Below are 14,568 nucleotides of genomic sequence, written 5' to 3'. Positions count from 1 at the left end.
AGTGTTTAATCAGAGGGTGATGTGCCAGTGTTGGGAGCTCTATTTCCTAATACCACAAAACCCTGCACAAAGAGTTGCGTATATTTTGTTGTCTGTCATTCTGTACAACGCCCTTCCCTCGAGCACTGGTCCTCAGAATGCATTAGACATTGTTAGAGGAGATTAGTTTAACTGCAGATTATTTTTTGATTATTTTTTTCTTTCTTTCACAAAGCACTTAACAGAAATCAGTGCTTGGGAACTGGAGCTCTGAAGCACAGTCTATCTGTTTATTTATGATCATAGCAACTAATTGCTCAAAGACAAGTCTCATGCCCCAGGACCATTCCCATGTCACTGAAGTTGGCTGCTACAGTGATGTGCCACTCATGCCCAAAAAACCACTGTTGTTAACTTGCTTAAGTGGCTTTGCTGGTACAGAGGGCACACAGCTGGATAACTGACCACTGGATAATGCTGACTCCTTCAGTGACAAAGAGACAATGGCGGGAAAAATAAAAAATCAATTTTGACATGTGGTAGTGGTTTTGTTAGCAAAAAGTCTGCCCAAGGTCTCAGTCAGCTCATAGGAAATTACTGTGTAGCTGGAGACACTGCCCTGACAAGGCCAGCCTTCCCCTCCCAGCTCTTCCTTTACTTGACAGCAACAGCTGCCACCACACCTATTCTTTGGGCTCCGTTATATCTGAGCACTGATAGGAGTCACCCCATGGGAAAGCAGGATGGTGGGACTGATGTCAGGTACCATGAAGAACATTTTCCTTTTTTACTTTAAAAACTTTTGAACCTTACAGAAGGGGAGCCATCCGCTTCCATGCTTTTTTTTCCCCTATAAATGAATTTTAACAATGCATATCCTGACAGGAAATGTTACCATGAATTAGTGATAAAGCATTACATAAAAAGGTAAATTAAGTTTCCAAGGCACGAATCTGAGCTGATAAACATATTACATCCACAGTTCAACAACTGTGCAGAGAAGAAAAAGAATAAACTGTTTTAGAGAAAGCCTCAGGAATATGGGGGGGGAAATACGAAGAGTAGATAAAGCAATGCCATGCTGTCAAAACACAGCTCGGACACACAGCTATGAAATTAAACCAGATTAAACTAATGGCCATCCATTAACCTTGGGTATGTCTACATGGTACAACAACAGACCAGAAGAGGAGCTCAGGCACCAGACATCTTGCCAGCACAGCACTCACTCATGGCATCAGCTCCCTTCCTCAGCTGGATAAATAAACTAGAGCCACATGAGCCATTTATCCTCACCGAGCTCCTCAGTACAGGAGGCAGCAACTCTGCTCCCAGCCTGATGACACAGCTGGGCACAGTCACAAGAAAGGATCGCTGGTACTTTCCCTCTGGATGCTGCTCTAATATGGAGATACTGCAAGAAATTAGCCAGGAGGCCATATGCTGCCTGTCTAACACCTGTAAGCCAATTGTACATTTAAGGGACAGCTGCAAGAAAGGCTGAAGGGAAAGGCATTGGAAAGCCCTGCAGTTGCAGGGCTGTTCTGCCAAGGGCACGAGCCTAAAGGTCAGGGGAGGGTACTTGGTTATAAAGAGATTCCTTTTCACATGGGCAGCAAGCTGCTCCCAAGGCAGTCAGGCTGTGCAGGGCACAGAACTGTCAGACACTACTGGGCTCTGCCCAGATATGTCACGGATGAGATCCTTCAGAGAGGATGCTTGTCACTGGACCTGCTCTCATCCTCACACTGAAGGAAGAAAACCTACAAATTCAAACCCAAGCCAGACAATCACAGCAGTTGTAGTTACTGCAAGGGGCTACAGTTGCAGACCTGATCTGCACAGAATAAAAAAAAAAAACCTCAGGCAATCTGGCATCAAAAGAGGTCATAAAACCTGGAAGAAATTTACTTTACTGGAAAAAAATTCAAGTAGGGCACAGAAGTGAGTTACCTAGCTACTGTCCTAAAGGTTTTTACCAGACCTCTCCACACCCTGAAGAGTCATTAGATCAGGGAGAGAGAGAAGCTGCTGAGATAACCCTCTCACTTCACACAGCTCCTTGGGACTTTCCCCAGACAGCACCAACCTGCAAACATGATACCGTGAGGGATTTAAAGAGATCACAAGAAAAGAGATGCCAATTTCTATGGAGCTTACCAGCAAAAGTAGCCAATGCTCATTCCAACAAACAAGCCAAAAGCAAGGAGAAGAGAAGGATGCCCTGGCAGTCAGCTAATTAGCAAAAGCATTACAGTCAGGACTTCCAAGCACCAACAAGAACTAAGCAGGATATACAACTTTGTGCAGGATTTTTTTCAGACAGAACAGAGAACGTGTCTGGGGAATTCTTTGCCAGTCACTTTTTGCGACCAAAATACACAAGCGCTAATTAGATCATGCCAAGTCTTCATTTTCACACTTCCAAAGCTGCTCAATTAAAAGTATGTGTTTTGGCACTGCTCTCTGTTTCAAAACAATTTAGACAAAGCTAAAAACAAAGGAATGCTTCAACCCCAGGAGGTGACACAGCTGAAGATGGATGAATCAATAGCATACTGGAAACCTAAAAAACAACACCAACACAGACCTACTTTCATGAAAGAGATATTGTCTGATATGACAGAACACAGAAAACAAAAATAAACCAATAGAAATAGTGAGAAAGTAAGGAAACTTTGCCTACTTCAGTAGAGTTAGTATATCAGCTCTCTGTCCTGCAGTATTTTCCTAGAGTCGTTACCAACACTTTTTAAAAAGCCTCCAGGTAGTTAGGGCTGAGATAAAAACTGGAAAGTGCAGATAGAATCTGGGACCTTCAAAAACCCACACCTTATCAGTGAGCACATGCTGAGAAATGATGTCACATCCACTACTATTGCAGTGAGGAATTTGTGGGAAAAGATAATCAGGAGGAATTTTAATCTATCTTTCAGCGTTCTGAGTGGCACCTCTTAAATAAGTATCAGTTTCAATTCTTCAAGATGCTGCAGAAGTAGACACTGACACAGCTACAGGTTCCAGGGCATTGATTTGTACATTAATTAAGTGAAATATAATACCAAGTGGCAAGCAAGAAAGACTTCTCACATTAGCAGCGCTACGAAAACTGCTATTGATGCATATAAATCACTGGCCACTTTGCATTGCATGGTAGTGCTCCAAGACCAGACTCATTGCCAGTTCTTGTGATATACACAGCAGTTAGGACATATCCTCAGAAATTTGAGGAGCAAATAACATCACAAAGCTACGACAGGAGAGAGTGGGGGGCCAGGAGACTTCCTCAACCTGGCTACACTTGGCCTCATCTGGAGCAGGACACAGGAACAGTGTTTGGGAGAAGGCACAACTGTCCCAGCTCCCTGAAGCAGCAGCAGCACACTGACTCAAAACCCAACTATTAGACTTCAGATGCCTTTATCTTAGATGGTTATAGATTACATTGTGCCAACAACAAATTTAATGCATCTCATCCCTGATGACAAATATCCTTCTTATCTCCAAGAACCACATGGTTATAAATGAGGTCCCATGTCTTGCCCCAAAGAACCTGTTATAGAAAAATCCCTGTCACCACTCCAGCTGCTGCAATTCTTCATTTACATAAATCACCTCTATTTTAGATTCCTTGTCCCTCTGATTTATGGTTTTAAGAAAAATAAACATGAGTTTAGGAAATAAGGGAAAAGAGTTAATGTGCCAACCTCAGTAGCTTTGACCACATGTAAATACTGCAGCCAATTGCTGTTTCTCTGCCTGCCGATTACAAGAACAAACATGCAAATAGACATGTAGCACTTTTCCTTTTCTTCAGAACTTAGGATATGGTCCAAAACCACCTCACCTAGGGACTTAAAGATTAACAGGTTTTCAGTGTTACAGTAGCTCTACATTTTGCCAGCTCTCAAGCTAAATTAGACGCACAGTCTCCTGAAAAAAACCACAGTATGGCATTCACTATACAAAGTTTAAGCCAGAAGGGACTTTTATCATCAGTGCACTTTATTTAAACTTAGTCCTAATTATGCGGATCTGAAAGAAACCCAGACTACAGAAAATCTGGACAGTCTTTCAAGAAAACGTTTATAAAAAGTTAAGTGAGTTTAATGTGCGTGACATTCCAAAAATCAATCCCATCACAACAACAGGTATCCTGACTTTTATAAGGTGCAGGCTCCAAATACTCATGTGATATCACCAAATAAGTCTCCAAACTGGCAAAAAACAAACAGTTCTAAGAAATACTAATTCCACAGGAACCAAGAACTAAGAAAAGCCCAAAATGATAGTGGTTATATAAGAGATTGGATTAAGAATAATCTACTGTGATGTGTGCATATTTACAGAAGACTTGGAAGAACAGAGTTTAAAACAATCACTTGAAGAAAGGTTAGTTGTTAAAGGAAACAATTTGCTGTACTAGATTATATTTATAAGACCAAGAAAAAAGAAGTGAGCAGGAGCAGAGATCAGGTATTAAATGCTGGCTTGACTCCTTTTTTAAAGTAAGATCAGATGCCCCAAGAGCACTTCCTTCCATGCAAGATGAAGCTCTTTCAGCAACAGACACTGAAATTTAGTGGTATCTCACACAGCCTGAAATCACCCCCATCACAAGGGGCTTATCTGCCTTTATGTCACTGGGGATATAACAACTGACAACATGTAATGAATGATTATTTAATGCTTGATTGTTCACCTAAGAGTAACGTTTTTATCTTATTCTGTGTCTGTGCAGCCAAACCACAGCTGCAATATGACTCTGCACTGGTGGGACAGGATGCAGGCACTCAATAAAAAGAAGTTTGCCTTCCTACCTAACTAAACTATTTGCCTTTTAATATCACTCTTACCCAGCACAGAAGGAGAAAGAATAAAAAGGACAATAGATTGCTCAAAAACTCTGTACTGTACATTTGTTGTGATTTTGGCTTTACCATCAGAGAGACAGAGGCAGGTATTGACAGGAAAGGCCCTTCTCAGGAAAGTAAGGTTGCTTGCAACATCCAAAAAGCTGGTATTTCTGTCTCCTTATTTTACACATGCAGGGGGAGGCAAGGGCTGAACGCAGCACTGGGTCACAGCAATCTCACACAACTCAGATCATTACAGTAATTATATCATTATACAGCATAAAAAGCATGCCAGGGCTTGCTGTTAAAATTCTCTGTGTTAAGATGTCGGTTGGTTCACTTCAAGTGATATTTGATTAACAAAACGTAATAATGGCATCTGCAAGAAGAGCAGATGTAATGGCACGTGTGTCTCAGTGGGCAATGCTTCCTATTTTCTCAGCTTTTTTGTTATCAATTTACTGCGTTGCTACTCCATACCCAGTCAGTTTGGAGCTAAGCAAAGCCTGGAAAAAGCCATGCCAGCTCACAGCAAAGGCCCATCAGGCCCAGCAGTGTGGAACAACATGTGGCCATCCAAAGAACGGCACAATTAGAAAGTAAGCATGTAATGAAGCTTTTCCAGATTCCACCAATTTGTGGTTTGGGGATTTGCCAAGATGGGGAGGGCTATGCATGCACATGTGTGTGACCATCAACTTACAGCCCTCACTGTAAAGCCTACAGCAAAACAAATAAAAACCCAAAACAACTACCCTTCCTCTCTACAGCATCCATCAACCTTTCAGATTTGCTAGAGCCCTGCTTTTCTGGACGTCTTCCTAGCTGGCTTCTTAGGCTTCCCACTTTACTCCTGAATATCATGAATTACACTTGAACGTTTTCAGCGTGCCAGAACACTTACTATTTCAATAATGACTTCTCCAGAACTTTTTTTTTATTATTATGAATGTAATGTTTCCAAACAACATTCTTGATTGTTAGACTCCAACAGTATTGCTGTGATAACCCTCTAAGAACCCCATCTCCTCCTGAGTTACTGTTATCCTTATATTAGCTGCGAGATTTTCAGAAGAAACTGACTCGCAGAAGAATTTGGTTGAAATGAATTATTATTCAGCAGGGCAAATCCAAAGCTAGCATCCCCTCTGGACAACTAATGCTTCATAAGTTTTCACCAACAGTTGGAGGCAGTGACTTGCCAGGATACGTAGCTCTGTTCAAACTATACACGGTGATATTTGTGATGACTGCTTGAATCAAATTGTTCCTTCTCTGCATTTGTTTGTACTTATGCCAACAAGAGTCACAGCTGGGAAAAGTGAATTGCACTTTATGTCTTCTGTACAGAAAGTGTTTAAATATTTATCTCTGATGTATGGCTCAGAAGAGGCTTGAAGATCTCCTGCTGCACTGTATTGCACCTGACAGCTCAAGTGTTGAACAGAACATGTGCTTTCATGAGCTATGAAGAATTGCTATTTTCTATCACTTTTGGACACATCATGACTAAAATGCTGGACCCATTATCCCATTATCCAGCAACACACATTGTACGTAAATGAACAGTTCTACATCCTTGGCCTTAGAGACCTTCTGACAAGCTCAAAAGAACTGCCAATTGTGCAAAGAAGCACTTTAAGCTGAGAAAGAAATGTTTCATGAAACAACAACAAAAGATACCACTTGCAGGCACTGAGTTGCACTGCTTTCTGCGAAACTTGCAGGTTAACCTGTTATTATTTTATCTACATATACAGTATATTTATGTAGAACTGGAGACCTTCCTGGCATAATGTAGCAGGCATTAGGGGGTTAGACCCCAAAATTCTTCTGAGGAAGTTTTGGGCAGCACAAAGTCCTAGTCTGGGTACTATTTTCAGACTAAGACTCTAAAACTGCAGCCATAGCGTGCAACGCATGAGACGGTTGTCATGAAAAACATTCCACGTTATAAACTACTACTCTAAAAGCACCAGGGATTGGGCCAGGAATCCAAGCCCCAAGTGATATCAAATGACTTATTATGCTATTTCCTTCCACCAAAGAAATTACATCTTGCAAGAAAAACCAAAACAGATACCTGAAATTAAACAAATTCTGTCTGGCAATTAAGCAGGCGGTAAAAGAGCAAAAAGAGCCTGTGAGGAAAGATGGGTTAGGTTTATCCTCTATACTGACACGCTGCTTCCCTCTCTGATGAGCCTGAGAAATACTGCTGTAATCATCATATCAACATTTTTTTTGCCTTCCAGTAATTATCCCACTGTATAATTGAAGCTTCTGAAATTGATGTAAGCACAACTCCATAAAATATAATAAGAACCCACGGGTGGAAGATAAAGCAGTGCAAATCAGTCAAGAAACAAAGCACCATTTTTCTTCTTTATCAGAATAATTGACAAGGACCGAGGTAAATCCTCTGTCACTGGCTATCTTTTATCATGACGTTCTTCCAGAAGATAAAGGCACAGACTCAGGGAAGGGCTACAGCTCGAAGTAAGGAGCCAGTGTAGCTCACTGCAACGATACTCTGACTTCATCCGCTAAGAGAAGGTTAAGTACCTGGAAAAACAGTCTAAGTCAAATACCTTACTTTGCAAAAGCTAAATATTTGAAAGTTACCATAGCACCTCAATATTCCCAAGATGTAACACAAGAGGACAGGAGAGGAACTTCTGAAATACAGCCTCCAAATGCGGTCACCGCAACGCACGCCGCTCAACCCTGGCAGGAAGCCGTCGGCCACCTTCTTCAGGAGAGTAAGACAACAAATTCCAGGGATAACAAATATCTCTCCTTCAAGTCAGTGGTGCCACACTGAAATCGTTGGCTCTTGATCAGGACTAATAGTAAGCAGGGAAATATGAACTGACAAGCTGATCATTGCTGAACAGCACACAGCTCTCCCGGCGGACAGATGAACAAACACAGCTTTAAGACCAGACAGAATTAGCACAGGGAGGACCACAGTAGCTCATCCAAGCAATTGATGCACATGCTGGGAAGGACATGATGTTGAGAAATTCAAGCCTGATAAATTTCCCACCACTGAGCCAAGAAGTGGAAGAAAATATTGCTGTCCCTCTCAAGAAAGTATTACATGAAGTATAACCATGCACCCAGAGTATTTCACCATCCCCTTACATTTCACTGTGGCATTTATACCTGTGTGTAAGGTATCACCACTACAGAATCAGTGGAACACAGTATATCCCTGAAGAAACTGCTCTCCAGTTGATGGAGTTTTTCCTCACAGGTACCTCACCTGCAGTAATTGATTTGCTGGGGACAGGGCAGCTCCTAATTTGCTCAACAACTCAAGCAAACACACAGATTTCCCTATCCAAAATCCATAGTTTGTTACCACTCACAGGTTTTCCCTCTTCCTCCCATTTACACACATAAATTGAACTGAGGTGCCAGCTAAGACCTGCCATAACTGGGATGCAGAATTACACTGTGACTGCAGGGAAAGGTCCATGACAGGAACCATCTGCACTAGCAATGGGAAGTTCTTCCCCCAGAGCACCCAGAGGCCATCCAGGGTGCTCAAAACTCAGAAGGCACAAACTCACCACGTCACTGAATCAACAACTTTATCTTGTAAAAAAACCCAGCTCAGTTCTCGGTGGAGCACAAGGTAAAGTGTTAGGAATAGTGAGCCATAAAAATAATCAGCACACACATCTCAACCCTAACAAACCAATATATACAGAGACTCTAAAGTCTCCTTTGAGAGCATGAGTTATACCATATATCTGATTTACATTTTTCAAAGAAATGATAGAAGCTCTTCAGCTTGTTCCAAAGGCCCAATGGGAAGGAGAAAACCCTCAAGACACCTATGTGGCAGCTTTGCAGCAGCATGAGACTAAACAAATGGAAAAACCTAAAATAGGTTAAGACAGTTTATCATTAATCAGTATGAATTACTTGGCAGAATGCAGTTATCTTTCAGTGCAACTTAGTGGCATCCTTCCCAAAGAACTAATACAAACATGAGCAAATAGCAAGAGATTCAGGGAGCAGGGGAAAAGGGATGTCATCGCTGACTGAGTTGCTGATGGCAAGAAACAAAGAATGAGACTACATAGGGCAGCACCTGTGTGGCTGAAAAACATGACTGGCATGTTCCAGCTACTTCATTTGGCAAGGTTAAATTCACCACAGAAGAATCATAATCATATTACAAAACACTCAAGTCTTCTGAATTGCCTCCTTGCAGTCAGATACCAGCTCTCCACCAGTTCTATTTATTCCAGCATTTTCCCAGGACAGGGATAACATTCTCAACCCTTTCTCTTGTATTCATAAAATATCATTACTGTTGAACGTACGAAGATATGAGGATACAAGAAAGAGGTGTTATCTTTATTTAGAGACAGATATAAATGGAAAACTACAGACAAAGCTTCCAGCTCAGGCAACTTCTATCAAGTTTACAAAGAAGTCCTTGTGGTGGCAGGTCCTGACAAAGGATCTAAGCATCCAAACTATTCAATTTTTCCAGCTAAACGAAATGGTTTAACACAAAAGATAATTTATGTATATGGATTTGGTGATCAAAACAGATAGCTACCAATACAGTTTTAGTGAACTCTGATTTGAAGTCTTGAATAGCTATCAGAGAAATTTTGCTTTGACCCTCAAAGCTCATTCCCAGAGGTTACACAGATTGCAGCAGATCTCTTTCCTGTATTTGCATATGGATACACCTGTGATATTTTGGATCCCACTTATGATTGCCTTTTGTACAAGCTAGTTTTGCATTTACATGTATCAATAAATACTCAGGCAATTTACTCATTTTTTGAATACTTAAAAGGAATAGACAAGTTCTAAAGCGATTCAAAACAACACTTCCATTGTTACTAGATTTAAACAAAGTAGGTAGTAAGTTCAGCAAATGACCAGACTGAAGACCTTGCATTTGCAAGCCTAAAAACATGTAACTTCAAACAAAGAGAGGCAGAGAAAGTAGCTGGACTGATTAAAAAGCACCAGGCCAGGGCAGTTCAGATCAGTCCCTACCCTGCTGGAATCATCTTTACTATAACTTTTGTCCAGAAGATAAATAGTCTTTGAACTCTCAAAAAGAGGTTAAAAACCATGTTTGGAAAACAATTTGTGGTGGTCCTGTCATGCTTACATGTGAAAACCTATGTTAAAATTCCTAACTGTAGCTTACAGCTCCCAGCAACAAGAGAAAAGGAGCAAGAACTTCCCTTGCATAGTGGTGTTAAAAGACAAACCTGCAAACACAGTCAAATTATCCAGATGTTTGAAAAGACTTTAAGTTTGACCAGTGAAAGAAAAAGAAAGTCCAGAGTGATCTTAGTGAAATTCTCAGACATGAAAAGCGGTTGTCCCACATTTGCATTGCTCCAGTCATTTCACACATGCTTCATTCATGTAAAGAAGGGTATTACCACAAAATCTGGAGCTGTGACAAAATAAACTTCCCATGGATTGAGGACCCACAAATTAGAGAGAGTTAATCACTACTAAAGCCTTGTGAACACCACTTGTCAAATACACGAGCAATTGGGAACACCTACACAGTGGTATCCAAAGCCACAGCACGAAGACAGCTAAAGAACAGATACCAGAAGTCACCTCTGACAACTGAGCTTTGGACCAGCCATGTCATCAGACTTCCATACAGCGCTAAAGAAGGTCATTCCATGCAAAGAGTGAGGTTTCAACACTCGTAATGGAAAAAATCTTTTAATCCACAGCAGCATAAACTGCAAATAACTGATCTGCAGGAAATTCTCTATTCTCTGTCTCAAACTCTAAAGTTCAGTGATAAAAATAGTAATAAAGCTCTTTCTCTCAAATCACAGAAAAAAATATACTGAACTGACCTTCCATTGATCCTTGGGAAGCAGTTTCACTGCCACAATGTCACCATTCAGGGCTCTGTTGCGAGCAACCACTCCATCAATAAAGATATCGCGAGTTCCATCCTAGTCAAAGAGGAAGAAAAATAAGTGCCAGACCAAAACATACTAAATTACAGTTGTTATGAGGTTTAAAACACTGCCATCAAAAAAGACACACAGTCTGGTGAGGCAAACATCCTCCAGTTGAGCACAGGAATGAAATGGATTCACCACATGTCCTTCAACATACAATATCTTTCAGTAAACAGAAGAAATCCTTCGTATGGATGTGCCAGTACAGCAGTTCCACACTATTTACTCAAGGCAGAGCCAAGTCTTCAAGATGTGTCATCTGCAAGCTCTGCTCTGTTCCTCTACAGTTACTCTTAGGAATGGGGAGAGAGTTTTCAGCAGTCACAGTTCTTGACACATTAATTTCCCACCTCAAGCACTCAAAGCCAGTGTTCAGAACATGTTTACAGGACAGTCTCTGCAAAGTGCTCCGCGCAGAGCTCCTGCTGCTGTCCTGGTGAGGTGAGAAAGCAAGGATATGAAGCTCCTGGATCAGCAGGTCACCCTGTGAAGGTGGCTTGGATTGTAGCTGGGGATGAAGTCTCTTGTTTTCCAAATGAGTTAACACCATATATTCTGCATTTGGCACAACTAATGTTAGAAGACATTCCAAATAATGATGATTACAGATGCCAACTGCAAGCCAGGAGATCTTTTACTGTAACAGACATGTTAGGACACCTTCCCTGGATGCACTGGGTTAACATCCTTGCATAAGAGCCTCTACTAATTGCATGCACTTTGATTATTCATCCCAGACATGTTTGGTATTCAGTTAATCTAAATTTGGTTTGAAAGATTTTCTTCATGGGGTGAATAAAGTTTCCTGAAGACGTCAACACAAAGATTTTAGCTTTTAAAGGATTGCCAGTTTTGTCCCTTTTTTTTAATTATTATTGACAGGGCTCTCGTTGCTTTAATTTCTGTTTTCCCATAATTCAGTATATGAAGAATTCCATGTGTCTGCTTACAGTGCCATGAACACGTCAAACTGTGAGCTTTTAGTATCAATATGAGCAGTTAACATAGTTTTTCTAAGGAGAGTTTTCTTTGCATAGTTTTGAGATACAAGAAAGGAGGATGTTTCTTTAGATTAGTATTTCATTGCCTTTCAATGAAAAAACCAGCCTCACAAGAATTCAGATTCACAACTTCAGTCACTTCTCAGATACACACTCCTGAGTCTCACATGCATGAGTAAATCCAATCAGTACTACCAGCATGCTCTGTCTCCAAGAAAAACTTCTTTTATAACCTGAAAACATGAAGTCCTAATATCACATAAGTATCTTACTCTGCTTAGATACCAAAACAATAAAAGGAAGAACCCTGCCATGACGTGAAAGAAGGCCGTCCTCCAAGAGACCAAATTACTCTTAGAAAGAAAAGCAGCAGCAGCTCAACAGCTGTGTGAAAGCTGCCTCCCATGACAAGATGCAGAAAAATTGCAAAGCCTCTTGGACCAACATAATTCAAATTGGAAACTGTTCTTTTCAAAAAGCCAGATTTTTTACACATGGTCTTATTCCTTATTTCTCCCCACCCTTTCCCTTCAGCCCCAACTCTTTACCTAAATTCACCACATACAAAAAAATGAAAAGTTCAAAGTCACTTTTTAAGGTAAATTTCTGTTTTGTTTTTTTTGAGGTTTTTTTTGTCTGTAACTGTAGTTGCTCTGTGCTGCAGGACACAGGCTGGCATTCACAAAAATTTGTTTGTTCTACAGGTTTTTTTTCCTTCTCTCCTGTGTCCAAGAAAACACCAAGCAGACCTTTTCTTCCACTCTCTGTAAAGGTGCCTGATGTGTCACACCACTTAGTTAAAGTTGCATCTCCACACTCTGCAAGAGTCTTGTCTTTGCAGCCAGTCACTGCTGCTATATATACACACACAAACTATATATACACACACACTTATAGAAGTGTATGCACACCTGTTTTAGAGCAGTTAATTTCAATGTCTGCAACAAAGCTGTAATCAGAAAACTGCCATCAGTTTTGGCTCTCCCTCCAAAAGGAAACATCACTATATCTTGAGCTACAGGCTCACGATAGCTGGGCAAACTTATGCACTTCCAAGAACGTTTGTGCATCCCACTTCTTCCTTTGCACAGCTGGCACTTCAGATTACTAATGCAATTAAAACAGCACTGAATGTCAACAGAACACAATCACTTGCAAAGTCTCAGCTGCCCCCGGGGTGCATATACTGTATTGGCCACAACAGCTTCAGACTTCTGCAGCCCCCTCCAGGGAGCAAAACTATTTCACTGCTCTGTGGCCACCTGGGAACATCACTGGTGGTGCTTGCTATCCCTCTCTGTTAAAAGGAAGATCTGCAGTACTTCCATCTGCTCTGGAAGCAGAGATTTAAATGCTTGGGTCTGTTCTCTGGGTAGCTTTCAAGAGAAAAGCCCTAGGCCTTCCCCTCAACTCTTCATGCAATAATGAGACGAGCAGACAGAGCACATGTGCAGCAAGAAACACACTGGGACTTGTGGTGCCAGAAGATGAACAGCTGCTGCATTTGAACTCCATGAAGCCCTGGCCAAGTCATAGCTGAAGAGAAAGGGGTACAGTGCCCTAGCCAACAGCAGGAGAGAAAGGGTGATTTTTCACAGCTGCAGCTCTTGCAGCATCTGGCAATGATGGGAAGTCCAGCAGAACACCAAGGCTGCAAACCCTCCATTATGGCAAATCATGTTATACAAAGGATGAGCTTCCTAAAGCATCTCTCTTAAAGGACTGTGCCTACACTAGCCAGAGTCATCTTCATCCAGGTGTTGATTCTCCTGGTTCTGGTATTCAGCTCCATAAAGGACAGAAAAGTACAAAGATAGCTGAGATAACGATCTCTGCTAATCCTCCTTAATATATGTATTCCTGCATGTAAAACAGGCACAAGGCAACAGCTGGACATGAGAGTGGTGATTAGGGATAAAGCCTCACACCCAACTAACTCTTGTGAGTAGCTGGATTTCTCTTTTAACCTTGCATTTTGTAATTTCAGAGAATATATTTAACAGCTTGCACTTACCACATCTACAAGGACACCTGTAAATGAAGGATCACAGTTCTTTTTACTTACACACAGAGCACTGCCCTACAGATGTACCAGACAACTGGTCTGTACTTCTTCTTTTAGTTAATCTTAGTCTATTTTGTGCACCCCCAGCCTTTCCCCACCCCTGGAATGCCAGCCTTCTCTAACAAAGAGGGCTCCAAAACGTTACCCTGAATCAACAATGTGAAATGACAATGCCATGAATTTCAAGGCTTTCAATCCAAACCCCAAAACAATAGCTCTGTCAGCAGCAGGGACAAGAGAATCAGTGTTTCACTGTCTCAGGGCAGGCTCTGCCTTCTCTCCCCCACACCAGCAAAACATTTCAATATAAAACTCTCTCTCATTGACAGCAACATTTTGACCAAGTCAGTTCCAGATAAAAAGATTTGGCTGTGCCAGCTGTGAGGTCACCATCCCAACTGGAAGGCCCTGAAATTGCAAGATCTCTTCCTTTCTGTCAAAATAAGGAAAGAAGAGAGAAGAGGTGCAAGCCAGTCCCATGTGACAGAAGCACATTCCAAGCCAACCAAGATACAGTCCATGCCAAAGCGGGCACATGAAAAGGAATCACGCATATTATTTCTGGAATGACTTTTCAAATTAGCTCATGCAGCAGATCGAAAACGGAGAGCATATTTGTTTAGGGAAGATTAACTTAAATCAGTGGAAAATCTATAAAACCTCTGCAGCCATAAACCAAGGGTTTC

General features: G+C 41.3%; 1 protein-coding gene across 4 annotated transcripts in view; it reads right to left on the bottom strand.

The window, feature by feature from the left end:
* DIS3L2 (DIS3 like 3'-5' exoribonuclease 2) overlaps positions 1–14,568 on the bottom strand; it is a 182,863-nt gene that overhangs the window by 144,197 nt on the left and 24,098 nt on the right. For all 4 annotated transcript variants that reach the window (XM_027647397.1, XM_027647400.1, XM_027647401.1 and 1 more), the window contains one exon: positions 10,706–10,807. In XM_027647397.1, coding sequence (XP_027503198.1) covers positions 10,706–10,807 — 102 coding nt within the window. The remainder of the gene's footprint in view (positions 1–10,705; positions 10,808–14,568) is intronic.

The sequence above is a fragment of the Corapipo altera genome, unplaced genomic scaffold, assembly GCF_003945725.1.
Source record: "Corapipo altera isolate COAL_440 unplaced genomic scaffold, ASM394572v1 113, whole genome shotgun sequence".
NCBI lineage: Eukaryota > Metazoa > Chordata > Aves > Passeriformes > Pipridae > Corapipo > Corapipo altera.
This window is presented reverse-complemented; position numbering and strand designations above follow the sequence as displayed.